The following is a 15,479-nucleotide window of genomic DNA, read 5'->3' on the forward strand; positions in this document are numbered from 1 at the left end:
CCTGGGGAAGGAAGGTGTGTTGGAGAGTTCCAAGGAAGATGCAGTGTGTTGGCTGAATTTGTATTCATCAGTTAGAACAGTTTAGCCGCAGGGCAGAATTCAGAATGGGGAGAGCAGATGACAGGATTCCTAGAGTGGGTGCAATGATTTATCCCTGTTAACTGTTGCAGCACAATCTGCAAAAACTTACTGGAATTTAAGACTATCCTGATTGTTAAGCTATTTTGGGAGAAGGAGGGAGAAACCTTCCTTTCTGGTGAATATGGTTTTTATCTGAACTTTTTGAGTCCCAATTTTTGTTGTAGTTGTTGTGAGAAAAAATAAATTACTTAAATAAGTTTAAAATTGATACCTATAAGAATCACTTGTCATTTGTAAATACTGTGTAACAAATCTTACCAACTTTGAGTAGGCCAAGGAAGATAACATAAATTTCTTTCTTTTTTTTAATTTTTTTTTTATTTTTAGTTTACAACACTCGGCTCCACACAATTTTGAGTTCCAGATTTTCTTCCTTCCCTCTCCCCCTCCCTCCCCAAGACGGCGTGGTATCCCATATAACTTCATGTATAACTTCGCATTGAATTAATTTACACACTAGTCAAGTTATGGAGAAGAATTTTGCCCAATGAAATGAATCACGAGAAAGAAGAAACAGGACCAAAAAAACCCCAAAACCAACCCAAAAACAAAAGAGAGAAAAAGAAAAAAAAGGGGGGGGGAGGAAAGGCTAGCATGAAGTGTGCCTCAGTCTGCATTCATACTTCATAGTTCTTTCTCTGGATGTAGATAGCATTCTCCATCGTGAGTCCTTTGGAGTTGTCTTTGTACCTTGTGTTGCTGAGACGAGCAATCTGTCAGGGTTAGTCCTCACAGAATCCATATATCTGTGGTTGTGTATAATGTTCTGCTAGCTCTGCTCCGCTCACTCAGCATTATGTTGTGTAGGTTTTTCCAGGTTGGATAACATAAATTTCTATGTACACTTTCATAGCAATAAAGAGGATTTCTGATTTTGGTCAGTGATTTGAATCATTTAATTTTAGTAACTGAAAACATGGTAAGTGATAATTAGGTTTCAAAAAAATTTACTTTATGTCTAATCCATTAATGATAGTAATATGACTGCCAGGTTTTTTTCTGTGTGTGGGGGGAGGGTCCTTCATCAAAGAAAATGACAACATAACTTGCAATTGAATTGAAGTGAGGGGAGGGCTGTGCAAAGTCACTAGCCTCACTTTCTCCTTGAGAGCCATCTGGGTCTAGTGGCCAGATGTAGATCAAGAGGACTGGAGATGTCCCAGGATGTAGTGCCAGCTACATTTTAAGCTAATGTTTTTCCCAGTTCTCAATCTTGAGAGAAACAATGCCTATTCAGTAATTAGGCCTAATTAAGAGGTGAGTCTAGGGATAGCCCCATTAATTAAAAAAAAAAAAAAAAACAAGCCAGAGGGGAAGACCCTCAGGGTTGCTAGCCAAAGAGAAACAATATTTACATTCACTCTGAGCCACCTGGGGCCCCAAAATAATCATTAAGTGCTGCTTGGGCAAGGACCCTATTGTTGGCCAATCTATGAGAGCCAGAGTGAATTTGGTTTAAGGAATGGACTTTAAGAAAAAAATCCAGCCAGTAAACTCCAAGATAACTAGGTGGGTTTCAGCCATCAGAATTTACCTTCCTTTGGGTAGAACACCCTCAGGTAAGGGCATGATATCTCTTGTGGGGACAGGAGAGGGGAGTGGGGGGGAGGGGAGGCGAGAAGAGCTAATAGTTTACCCGCCAAAAACAAGGGCGTTAGAATTATTCTTATAAAAGATAAAACAAGCTAGTCTGAAAGATTTATGCTTATAATCTGAAAGGTTTTATATTTAGAGTCTCAAAAATGGCTTCACTATGTTCCTATGTTATGTGTTTGTTTATTTTTTCTTTGTTACTAATGTGAAAATTTTATTTTTCCCCTTGGTTTTGGTTAGATGACAGAAGGTAGTTTTTGGTCGAAGAAAATTGAAATTACTGTTTCAGAAGCAGAAAAACGGACTGGAAAAAATGCCATGAACATGCAAGAAACTTACACAGCTTACCTCATTGAGACCAGGTGAGTTATAAAAGTTATAGCAAGTCTGTGCTCTTTTAGCAGTTAATCAAAAAGAATCTTTTTCAGATATAATATTTCAATTAACTATTTGAATTTGTTCTTAATATTTTAGCATGTTTTTAAATATGTTAGTGGGGAAGATTTTCTTTTTTTTTGCTTTGTGTAGAGTGGGTTATATGAGGACATAGAGTCTTTTAACATATACATACTTTGCTCAGACCTGGTTCCAGTCATATGTGAAATAGTGCTAGGGTCAACCCAATTGGAACATGGATCAGCTTACAAATAGAAGTCTTGAAGTGTGCTAGGTAGAAATTTGTAGCGACAAATGGAGATTGATTAGAGCTTAGGTCAATTGTGACAAAAAGGTAAAAAAGAAAAACCTGAAAAGAATAATGGAGGACAACCTTTAAGGCTTAAGCAGCTGAGCCTTTTTTAACTAATGTGTTTCCTGAAGGAAGTAACTCTTGGAGAATTTATTCTTTTGGTGGTAGTAGGTCTGTAGAATGTGTTCTAAAAATTAAAAGGTTTTTTTTTGGCAACTTAGAACACATTTTTTTCTATAGTAATAACACAAAAGGTAATTGGGTTTTCTAGCTAACCTACAGAAAGATTCATCCTATGATATAGTATTAAGTTTAGAGCTGAAAGGAACCTCAGAGGTTAAATGACTCTCCCAAGGTTATACCAGCAGTAATTGTCAGTGCTGGGATTTGAATCCAGGCCCTCGGGCTCCAGAGCTATTGCTCTTTCCATTGTACCATACTGCCTTCTCTATAGGTTTGATACTATTTAAGCTGACAGGCTAATAGCAAAGGAATTCATTAGAAAAGCACCTGAACTGTCTCTTGAGTGAAACCCTACATTGACTCTTGGCCACCTAGTAAGAAGGAATTTCAATTGTCTGAAGAATCATTTTTGTTCTCTCTCTTCTCAAGCTCAGCATGGTACAGGATGTTTTGTTCATGTTAATTTATAGGTTGGATATTAAGAAATAAGTTGGTACTTGTATAGGAACTAAATACTTCCATGTTAATAGACAGAGCAGAGTTGTGATTTTCATGGAGGTTATTTGATTTCTAAATCCAGAATTCTTTTTTGAATAAGTATGAGAATAAGGAAAGTGCCTCAAGTAACATGGAAATAGGGAGGATAGGATAGGATAGGAGCTTACTCCACCGAATAAGTTGTTGAAATTTGTTAGAAACTGTATGCATGTACTGTATCTCCAGATTAGGAGGGAGAAGCACTTAAAAGGGTTAACGATATCTACATAGGAAAAAAATCATTTAATCCTCATCCTAAAATCACTAAAGGTTAGCACAATGTTTTGAGTCTTACACATAGTCCAGTAAATGTTCAATGAATGAATAGCTAAAGAACCAATTGTAAGTTTTTTTCACTAGTTTTTTTCTCATGTTTGTATTTCCAGTGGCTAACCTCAATTTGCTTGCTCTCTACCCCAGTACACAGTTTTTTGGAGTAGAAAGCTACATAAACATTCTACTAAGGATTTATTCTTACCAGTTTAAATGAAATGCAGTTAAGTGTAGACTCCATTTAAAAAAGATTCCTGTAGGGTACACATAAGAGTCAGTTATAATTTATGTTTTTAATCTATTTGTAATTAGCCTTCTAAAGCAGACAAACTACATCTCAAGTGTAATGTTCCTGGGTCACCATTTGTTTGGCTGTATATTGGCAAATGTGGATCCTGCTGGCACTGAAACGAAATAACGTGAACTTGGTGTTAGCCCAAATGTATTTAAAGCTTAAGCCTACTGTCAGTTGAACTTTGTGAGAATATTTTTAAAGACTGGTTATATCTTAAGAATTTTTGTACGTTCTTAATACAGAAGCTGTATTTACTGTTTATTTTTCCCATTTTATTATTTATCGTTTTTGATATATTGCTTTATATAAGTGAAAATTTCTGTTTTATTCCATAGCTTATTTTTAAAATTTTTTTATCACTTTTATTTAATATTTTAGTTTTCAACATTGATTTGCACAAGATTTTGAGTTACAAATTTTCTTTCCTTTCTACCCTCCCCCCCATTCCGAGATGCATATATTCTGATTGCCTCCTTCCCCAGTCAGCCCTCCCTTCTGTCACCCCATCTCTCCCTCCCTCCGCCCCCAATCCGCTTTCCCCTTACTTTCTTGTAGGGCATGATAGATTTCTATGCCCCATTCCCTGTATATCTTGTTTCCCAGCTGCATGCAAAAAACAGCTTTTTTTTTTTTTTTGAGCATCTGCTTTTAAAACTTTGAGTTCCAAATTTTCTCCCCTCTTCCCTTCCCACCCACCCTCCCCAGGAAGACAAGCAATTCAACATAGATCACACATGTATCATTAAGTAAAACACTTTCACAATTCTTATGTCATGAAAGGCTAACTATTTCCTTCCATCCTATCCTGCCCCCTTTATTCAATTATTTCCCTTGACCCTGTCCCTTTTCAAAAGTGTTTGGTTTTGATTACCTCCTCCCCCTATCTGCCCTCCCTTCTATCATCCCCCCTTTTTTTTATCCCCTTCCCCTTACTTTCCTGTGGGACAAGATACCCAATTGAGTTATTCCCTCCTCAAGTTGAATCTGATGATGAGAGAAAGATTCACTCATTCCCCCTCACCAGCCCCTTCTTCCCTTCCAACAGAACTGCTTTTTCTTGCCACTTTTATGTGAGATAATTTACCCCATTCTATCTCTGCCTTTCTCCCTCTCTCAATATATTCCTGTCTCACCCCTTACATTTATTTCATTTTTTTAGATATCATCCCTTCATATTCAACTCATCTTGTGCCCTCTGTCTACATTTCCTTCAACTACCCTAATACTGAGAAAGGTCTCATGAATTACACACATCATCTTTCCATGTAGGAATGTAAACATAAACAGTTCAACTTTAGTAAGTTCTTTATGAATTCTCTTTCTTGTTTACCTTTTCATGCTTCTCTTCATTCTTGTATTTGAAAGTCAAATTTTCTATTCAGCTCCGGTCTTTTCCTTGAGAAAGCTTGAAAGTCCTCTATTTTCTTGAAAGTCTTTATTTTGCCTTGGAGCATCATACTCAGTTTTGCTGGGAAGGTGATTCTGGGTTTTAATCCTAGCTCCTTTGACCTCTGGAATATCATATTCTAGGCCCTTTGATCTCTTAATGTAGAAGCTGCTAGATCTTGTGTTATTCTGATTGTGTTTCCACAGTACTCAAATTGTTTCTTTCTGGCTGCTTGCAGTATTTTCTCCTTGACCTGGAAACTCTGGAATTGGGCAACAATATTCCTAGGAGTTTTCTTTTTGGGATCTTTTTGAAGAGGCGATTAGTGGATTCTTTCAGTTTGTGTTTTACCCCCTGGTTCAAGAATATCAGGGCAGCTGTCCTTGATAATTTCTTGAAAGATGATATCTAGGCTCTTTTTTTGGTCATGGCTTTCAGGTAGTCCAGTAATTTTTAAATCATCTCTCCTGGATCTATTCTCCAGGTCAGTGATTTTTCCAATGAGGTATTTCACATTGTCTTCCATTTTTCATTCCTTTGGTTCTGTTTTATAATATCTTGATTTCTCATAAAGTCATTAGCTTCCACTTGCTCCAGTCTCATTTTTAAGGTGGTATTTTCTTCAGTGGTCTTTTGGACCTCCTTTTCCATTTGGGTAATTCTGCCTTTCAAGGCATTCTTCTCCTCATTGGCTTTTTGGAGCTCTTTTGCCATTTGGGTTAGTCTATTCTTTAAGGTGTTGTTTTCTTCAGTATTTTTGGGGTCTCCTTCAGCAAGTCATTGACTTGTTTTTCATGATTTTCTTGCATCACCTTCATTTCTCTTTCCAATTTTTCCTCTACTTCTCTTACTTGCTTTTCCAAATCCTTTTTGAGCTTTTCCGTAGCCTGAGACCAATTCATATTTTTCTTGGAGGCTTTTGATGTAGGCTCTTTGACTTTGTTGACTTCTTCTGGCTGTATGTTTTGGTTTTCTTTGTCACCAAAAAAGAAATCTAGAGTTTGAGTCTGAGTTTGTTTTCTCTGCCTGTTCATGTTCCCAGCCAACTACGTGACCCTTGAGCTTTCTGTCAGGATATGACTGCTTGTAGAGTAGAGAGTACTTTGTCCCAAGCTTTAGGGTCCAAGCACTGCTGTTTTCAGAGCTACTTCTACTCCCCGGTTACCCCAGGCTCTGTCCCAGCAGTGCTCCTCCTCCCCCCAGAACCACCAGCCAGGACCACAATCCAGATCCAAGCAGAGCACAGCAACAGAATCTGCCTTTGTGCCCACAAAGCACTCCTTGCACTCCCACTCTGATCTGCTGCTAGATTCCTCCCACTGTGTGAGCCAGGGACTGGGGAAGCGGCTGACGCTGGTGCTCTGGAAGCAGCCTCAGGAGCTTTCTGCTGCTGCTACCACCCCCATGGCTGCACCACTTCCTCCACCCCCAGAGCTGGCAGCTGGACCACTCTGAACTGGATCCCGCAGTTTCCCGCTAACCTTCTCTTTGGTGTTTGTGGGTTGAGAAATCTGGTAACCGCCACAGCTCGATTATTCATGGCCCTAAGGCCTCCCATAGCTTATTTTTAATATGTATTTGTGTGTGTATGTGTATATGTATGCATGCACATATACATATATATTTTTAAATTTTTTTCTCCCCACCCTCTCCTTCATAAGTATGCATAATCACACAAAGCAGATGTCTGTATTGGCCACATATAAAAATGTGTGTCTCATTCTGCACATGTAGTCTAGCACATCTGGAGGTAGGTAGCATTATTCATCATAAGTATATATCATTGTGTTGATCAGAATTCTTAAGTCTTACAGAATTGTGTAGTCATGAATTCTTTCCCTATCTTAGATCTCAAAAGCAATTTCTTCCGTACTCTGATTTGCTTATGATGTGACCTTTTATATCTACGTCACGTATCCATTTGGAGTATATCTTGGTGTATGGTTTGAGGTGTTAGTCTAAATCTAATTTCAGCCAGATTCCTGTCCATTTTTCTTAGCGGTTTTTGTCAGCTAGTGAGTTCCCATTCCAGTAGTTGAGTCCTTTGAATTTATGGAACATTAGGCTATTATTAGGTTCATTTGCTTTGGTATTTTGTGTATCTGATGTGTTCCATTAATTAATCTTTCTACTTACTATACAGTACCGAATCATTTTGATATTTATTGTTAGGCCCCCTCATTTCCTACTTTTTTTTCAGTACTTCCTTTGAGGTTCTTGATTTTTTTTTTTCTGTACGCTAGATGAATTTCATTATTTTTTCTAGTTCGATAACATAGTCCTTTGGTAGATTGGTATGGCTCTGAATAAGTAAATTAATTTAGGTAGTATTGTAATTTATCTAATATTGTTTTAACCTCCCTTTGTATTCCATGGCTTTATTTAAGGTTTGGGGGTAATTTATATTAATTATTATATTGAGTTAATATTTCAGAGCTCAGAAAAAATCGGTGTTCCAACAATGTTGAAAATTATGCCATTTCCAGTGGTAGTTGTACTGAGTTGGCATCATTGAAAATTATTGTTAAAACTATATTTTAATTTTTTTGCAACATGTATGTGTTAGATCTTGCTTTTCCTATTTAACCTCATGTGAAAACTTCTGTCGGTGAAACATTGATTGCCAGCTCTATAAGATTAAAACATTTCTCCTTGGAGAATTTGGAAGAATGCTGACACATATGATGCTTAGATTAGATTGAAATACTTCTTCCTAATTTGTGGTACCTTGACCTGGATATTGGGTAAAATTAAAATTGAACTTTGATTCTCTGTTTTTAAAGTTAATTTTAACACTTTGCTGGAAATGTATATTCCCATGGATTGGGTTTATTTGAATTGGGATGTTGAAATTCCAATTTGAAATTATCTTGGTCATTATTAAAGTCAATTGTTACTATTTTACTGTAGTGATAAGGACATTCGTGGAAATAATACTAGATAAATGAGCTTTTTACCATATTCTGCAATCTATTCTTTTAGATTAACTGAGTTGTTTTTTAAGAGTATTTTAAAATGTCTTTACTAAGGAGTCCCTATTAACTTTTTTTTTTTGAGGTTTTGTCTGACATAAGTTCAACTAGGGTTTTTGTGGTAAGTTCTGAAGTCATCTTTTTTTAACATTCCCTTTTTTATTTCCTTCCTAGATCAGTTGAACCAAGTGATGGCCAGAGTGTTCTTACAGACTCTCTCTGGAGACGGTATAGCGAATTTGAATTATTGAGAAACTATTTGCTAGTTTACTATCCACATATTGTTGTCCCACCTCTGCCTGAAAAGAGGGTAAGAAGTTAATAGTTTTTGTTTCTGCAACATAAATTTCTATTTAATTCTTTTTGATAAATTTTGTCTTGACACATTATCTAGAATTCTAGCATATTCTGAGTTGCTTCCATTACAGTGTACTATCCCCCAAAACAGTAAAGCAAGTGAGCATAAACCAGTGAGCTTGACTGATGGAATATTTACGTCTTTATACTTTAGTAGTTTACCAGTGATTAAAAGAAAGGGTACATGTTTATTTTAGAAATTGGTACCATTGTTGTCCAGTATTTTGATCTGAGTTTTATTGAAATTTAAGGTAAACTTCATTTATATAGTTGTAATAATTGTGTATATTCTTTTGGTTTTGTTTTTAATTTTAATTAGCTTTGAAGCTCTTCTTAATTAGTAATTGATTTACTTACATAGGCAGAATTCGTTTGGCATAAACTCTCTGCAGACAATATGGATCCTGATTTTGTGGAAAGACGAAGAATTGGTTTGGAAACCTTTCTTTTAAGAGTGGCTTCACATTCTGTCCTTTCTGAAGACAAAATCTTCTATTTGTTTTTAACACAGGTATTTTATTTCACATCACATTTAGTCCTTTTATTTTCTGGAGACATTTGGAAGCATCTTTGCCTGGTTGATCTTTTTATTTTTAATGAGTGTCCTGCATCATTGCTTTTTGCTGAAACTTTGAGTTCATTGAACTACTGAAGGTATTTACTGATATTGCCTACCTAATAGGAAATAGTTCAATGTCTCTTGCTTTTTCTGATGCAGTCATTTAGAATATAAGTGTATAAGAATTTGGGTCTTCCTTGAGTCTCTTTTGGATTCTGTATGGTGATAGAGTATTTAATTTTTAAATCAAGAATTTCTCTTTTTACTATCTCTTCCTGGGAAGAAAGTTCAGTATTAGCATTGGGTGTTTTTTGTTTGTTTTGTAATAGTTATGACAACTAAAATATAGCTTTGTTTTTTAGGAAAATAACTGGAAGGAGACAGTGAATGAAACAGGGTTCCAGCTAAAGGTAATAATTTGGGAATCTGTAACGAGGAAGATTTTATGCCTAGCATTTTGGTAAAAATTTCAAAGTAACATCAATAAAGTTCTTGCATATTTGCACATTATTAGTTTGTGTTAAGACCATATCTGGAATTTAGTCGTATCAGGAAACTGTTGAAATAGCAGTGGGAGAATTTTTCTCACTACAGTTCATTCTTTTTAGTACATATTTGTCTAATAATCATGTCTTTTTAATTTTGATTATTAAAGTCCTGTCCATAGCAAACTCTCCATTGAAGGTGAAAAAATTTTTACAGTATGTGGTCTGGCCTTACATCCTCAGCAGGCTGCAGATAGGTCATCTTAGTCTCATTTCATCTGTCCGTTGGCACATTGCTATTATTTTCTGGATATAATAAAAGCTTAAAGAGGTGATTCCTAAAAATGTCATTCTACCCATTTTAAATAAGACTTTCTTGGCAAGACCCAGGCAAGTTCAGGCCTTCTTGGGTTTTTCCACCTATTCATTATAAATTCATTAGAATTTCTGTTTGGGATAGGGAAATGGTCCCACAGGCATTTTGGAGCATGTTGTTAATGCAGCTTGGGTGGAGAGAGGCAAAGAAATGGCGCATGAACCCCTCCTCCTACATTCATATTTATGTACGCATACACACATATTTGCACATACACACATGTGTATGTGTATTTGCATGTATGTAAATATATTTCTAAAAAGAGCTTTTAGGTCATCATCAGGGTCAGACTGTGCTAGCAAGAAATTGAGGGGAATATTGGTGGCCTGATGCTTACGTTAGTTCATTCTGGAACTAAATTCACAACCTATAGAAAATGAAGAAACATATTGTTTCACTGATTCTTAGCATCTTCCTATCTCTTCAGCGTAGAAATTTTGCCCCCTAGTCACCTTGAGAATGCTTTACTTCATAGGTAGAACTAGTCTAACCCTGGTTATTATCCAATAATAAGAATTTTAATGTCTTTTATTAGCTAATTTGATTAAATTTTTAAAAAGAAAAAGACCCCATAATGCTAACAGGTGTAATGTTCTTACATAGTAGTAGTGTGTCAGAAATTTAGCAAAGCGATAGAAATAAGAAAAGTGTATATGTAACTGATGTGATAATTCTTCAGTACTTGAACTACAATACTTGGAAATACTAATACAGTAATTGGAAATACCAGTTTCCTAATTGTGAGTTGGTATGTAATGTTCTTATCTGACTTAAATTTGTTAAAGGATGAAAACTCATTAATTCTAAATTTTCTTGTTATTACTTAGACTGATTCTAATTTATAAATCATTCACCTTCTCAACCCACATTTTAAAAAAATGGAATCTTGCTGACTTTATGCTGTCAGTTTCTGGACTATCTTATGGAAATCATCTATGAGAATGCTGGAATGAGTACATTTTGAGGGATGGATTTAAAGAAATCTTAAACTTTTAAAAAACAGATTATTTTGATAAGGAATCTGTAGAAATATTTATAATATGTTTGAGACTAATAAAAGGGGCATAAGTAAAAGGTACTTTGTACACATTTATTTGCTTTTAAAAGTATTATGTTAGTGATTCATCTAAGAAGTTAGTATTCAGGATTTGATTCTAGCTAACTACATATTACTACGTTGTCACAAAAATCGTATCAAAACATTTTTTTAATTCTGTGTAAAATACATGTGGAGTCTTGTAAATGCCAAATATGTAATTCCATAAAGGCAGCATCTTTTTTTGTTTTAAATAATTTAAGTATGACATTTAATATTTAGGCAAGTCTTAGAGTAATAATATAATTTGAACTTTAAAAATATCTGGGAAAGGCAGCACTAAAGTTACTGCATAATTTGTAAAATTACTTTCTTAATGAGATTGTGACAAAGACTAAACAGACTAAGAAAGATTGAAAAATGTAAATATCTTGGTGTATTCCTGATCTTATTCTTAGTTGTTTTTGTTTTAGCTCTCTTCTTCCCTCAGAAAAACGTTAAATTTTTGTTTCAGGAAGCACATCCTTTCTCAACATACCTATATTTGTATATGATAGTATTAGTCACTTATTAGGCAGCCTCAATTACCATGAATGTGGCCAAAAATTAGAAAGTAAGCAAAAGTGTAGTCAAAATAGACACCATAAAGGTAACATACTTTGCTCTTTGGGAGAGCTTCTTGAGCACTCTCTCAGACTCTTTGCTTATACAAGCATAGTACTAAGAAGCTTACTAATTTGTTTAGTTAGTTAATTAGAAGCAGCAAATTAGAAGTTAAATCGGGTAAGTACCTATAAAGGCAGGTACATGTACAATAGTGAGAAATGACAGCTAACAGCCTTGATTATAAGAGAAGAAACAAAAAGGTTTAAAAAGTAGGTATTAATTAAAATAATATAGGCTAGTGCCTTTCAGTATAGAGAGAATAGCCCTTCATACCTCAGTAGCCTTTGAAGTTGTAACTGTATAAGCCCAGCATCTTCTTAAAACATTATGAGAGATTATGTTCAGTATGCTCAATTTAAGAAACAGGTAAGTATGTAATATATTTAGAAAAAATTACATCTGAAATGGTTTAGAATAAAGGTCTGGACATTTAAACTATTGTGATGAGTGTGTTAGGGAGGTTTCAGAGGCAAAGGGATGGGAGTAAATGGGGAGAGTCGGTGGAATGTATAAAATTAAGTGATTGTGTTTGATTTTTATATTTCATGTAATCTGCTTCAATAAAAGCCTCAGTAATTTGGTGATGCCAAAGAAAATTAGGTTCAAGAAAGATAGGAATAGGGATGGACCTGTGATTTAATTGGTAGAGGAAACTCCCTTGACCAATTCAGGTCAGTATTTTCTCCGCAACTTAGTCTTAGACAGTTACCTAGAGTCCTGAGAAAGTCAGATGAGTTGCCCAGGGTCACACAGCCAGTCAATCTGTCAGAGGTAGAACTTGAACCTAGGGCTTCCTGGCTTTGAGGTCAGCTCTATCTACTATGTCACTCTATGAATATCTACTATATTTTTTCCCCCACAATTTTTTATCCATGGCATATCCACCTTAGTAAACTGCTGTTTGTATGAAGATAGCATGATCTAGTGGGTAGAGGGTTGGACAAGAGGATGGCCTTTTTTCTAATATACACTGACTCTCATTCTCAGGATGTGAGAGACTGCTCTTGGAGGATTCAGGAAAATCTGGGTTCAAGATTTGCTTCTGATATGTGTGACCACTGGCAAATCACTTAACTTCTCATTCTCCTTGGCACCTCTATAAAACTAAGTTATAGACTGCGTGCCAGTCTGCTTTGTTAGACAGAGTTTCCATACTGGGAATTCCATACATTGATGAAGTCATAGGCCCAGACATTCCCCCTCCCCCCCAACAAAAAAATTAAAGTGAATGTCTTAGTGTCCTGACTTGTGAAGCCCTTTGGTTCTTATTGTGTATTTAGTTACAGACCACAGGATAATGCTAACTCTCTTAAATTTTTTATAGTCTTTATTTGTAAGAGATTTTGCATTCATTAATTCATTTGTTTTCACTTGTTTCATTTAGTACCAAATTGTGTGTACATGTATGTTGTCTGAGCTGCAATCTAACCAGATATGAGAGGCTCATCACCAGGCTAGCTACTGGGTCATTTTTTTTTTGGCAACAACTTTCAGAGTTCATCTCCAAGTGAAAGAGAGGTTGCAATATTGTAACAACAGTGTTGCTAGCAGCTGCTGTGGGGGGGGGGGGGCTAAGACCAATAGCAAGACCAAAAACACCAGCACACAGGAGGGTGGCTAGACAGGTTCTTTGATCTGCTTTTCTAAGGAAAATACTTTAAGGGGTTTACAGTCTTACTGTAGTTAAACATACATATATCAATCACTTCAGGGGAAAAGGCCAGCACCCTGAACTTCAGAGAGTATATAAACAGAAATTACAAGCATACATTGTATAAACAGAACAAATATACCAACCAGTAGACAGGCTTCTAACTTTCTAACTATAGCAATACATGCAATTGCCTGAGAGAGAGAAGCATCAACATGTGGGCTTTCAAAGCTGGAGGCTTTGCGATGGCTACCCAGAGTCTCGTCTGGTCAAGTCACATGACACTCTTCCAGTGAGTGAGAGCCCCAAAACAAAACACCAGCTTCAGATCATATATACCCATCTCAGGGTCAGGGGGCATCACAGCCATGCCACTCAAACCCATGTGTGAACTGGGATTCCTTGTTTCTTAAGCAGGTCATCAGACTCTTGATTCAATTGAAGAAACACAGGCAAGACTCATTAAAGGCACTTGATTTACCTCAGTGCTGAGAACCACTCAGAGAGAAAACAGTTAAAAAAAAAAAAGCCCCACCCTTCTTACCATTACAAAAATGTGTCATTGAAGGGAGTGTTCTTACCAATGAAATCACAGATTTTTGAAGTGCTGAAGTAAGTCTCCATTAAGTTTTCTGCGGTGAGGAAGGCCAGTAGCCTGATCTCAGAAAGAAGAAGAAACCAGCAAAATCAATGAGAATTTGAGGATAATTTCTCTTCTTTTAACTCCCTTTGGTTTGGTTGGTTTTCTGGCAATCTCTGTAAATGAAAATGTTTGCTACAGGGAGATGCTTTTCAGGAACACTGATAAGGCAGGGTCGAATTGGATAAAAGTATGGTATTGGTAGATATGAGTAGTTCCAATGCAGATTTTTCATACCAATTGCGATTTTTATTATTGCCTTTTAACAAATCTGTTGGCATTGATGGGTAAACTACTTTTTTAGTACTACTCATGATTCCTGCTTATTCTGGAGCTACCATTAGAGTAGCTGCTTCTTTAAAAAAAAATTTGTTGATGCTTTTTGTTTTTGCAACACAGTCATTTCTAGTTATTCCTCCCCACCCCCTTCCCCTAGTTTTGAATCCTCCCTTGTAACAAAGAAACAGATAAGTAAAAACAAAGAATGTGGTGATGAGGCATGGTAGTGTTTATAATACTCTGCCCAAGGAGTCCCCCACCTCCATGTTAGAAGTTGTGTTTCATTATCCATTTACTGAACCCATTATTAGTTTTTCAACTGTTAGAGTGGCTGCTTGTGAGAGTTTATTGAGTACAAATCTTTCAGTTAAAGAAACTGTTATTTGGAGGATTGGTGCTATACATCTATTCTAACTGGAGACAGTTCATAATTTATGGTGCATCATAGCACTTTATGTTTGTTAGAACAGAATTTGTATCTTGACAAAGAAAAAATTTTATTGATTGCCTCATAGAGTTTGCTAGCGAGAATTGTTTTCATCCACTCCTCTATTTCCTAAAATCCTGGAACCCAAAAAAGAAAGAACCTAACATCCTTTTGTTTGTAATAAACTACTTTGTTTCTGTGGCCTGTATTCTGTTATATTAATTGAGAATAACATAGAGCTATTTCCCAGTACTGCAGTTTACTGGGCTGTACCATTTCTTTGGCATTCACTAATACCTAGTTTACACTCCAGTTTTTGTGGTGTTTCTGAAAAGCTTAATGATATAATTCTTTTCTTTGTGAGACTTGTTCACTTGTTCAAATGTATTTAACACTGTAATGTAAAGAAAATTTTATTTTAGCATCTTAATTCTAGAAGGAAAGTAAAACTGTTTGATTTCATACCCTGAAATATAATTGTAATTGAGTTAACAAATTATTTTTTCCAGGCAGACTCCAGGTTAAAAGCTCTTAATGCAACATTCAGAGTGAAAAACCCAGACAAGTAAGATTTTGTTTTAATAACAATTACAATGTTGTTTTGAATTGTGCTTTTCAAAAACTATTTAATTTTTTCATTTCTGAATGTATGCGCTTTATTTACCCAAGATTTTAAGTAGTGACTGAAGTCTGACAAGATTCCGTTTAAACCAGTTTAAATCTGGCTTTGAAACTTGGATTTGGTAGTATTCAGTTTAAGGATACGTTTGACTGATGGGAAATCTTTTAGAAAACCAAGCTACACCGTCTCTTTTCAGTAGGCTTAAGTATTGTCGAAGGGATTTAAAAAAATAGTTAGAAAAATTGCTTTCATTTTATTTGAAATATATTTCCTCACTTCCTGCTTTTCGTCGAGATGGAATGTATTTTCTCC

At 35.8% G+C, this 15,479-nt stretch overlaps 1 protein-coding gene across 2 annotated transcripts in view; it reads left to right on the plus strand.

The window, feature by feature from the left end:
* SNX4 (sorting nexin 4) overlaps positions 1-15,479 on the plus strand; it is a 96,943-nt gene that overhangs the window by 23,309 nt on the left and 58,155 nt on the right. For both annotated transcript variants that reach the window (XM_036746028.1, XM_036746029.1), the window contains exons 2-6: positions 1,975-2,096; positions 8,244-8,379; positions 8,788-8,937; positions 9,348-9,395; positions 15,055-15,110. In XM_036746028.1, the coding sequence (XP_036601923.1) occupies positions 1,975-2,096; positions 8,244-8,379; positions 8,788-8,937; positions 9,348-9,395; positions 15,055-15,110 (512 nt within the window). The remainder of the gene's footprint in view (positions 1-1,974; positions 2,097-8,243; positions 8,380-8,787; positions 8,938-9,347; positions 9,396-15,054; positions 15,111-15,479) is intronic.

This window comes from Trichosurus vulpecula, chromosome 2, assembly GCF_011100635.1.
Source record: "Trichosurus vulpecula isolate mTriVul1 chromosome 2, mTriVul1.pri, whole genome shotgun sequence".
In the NCBI taxonomy this organism is placed as follows: domain Eukaryota; kingdom Metazoa; phylum Chordata; class Mammalia; order Diprotodontia; family Phalangeridae; genus Trichosurus; species Trichosurus vulpecula.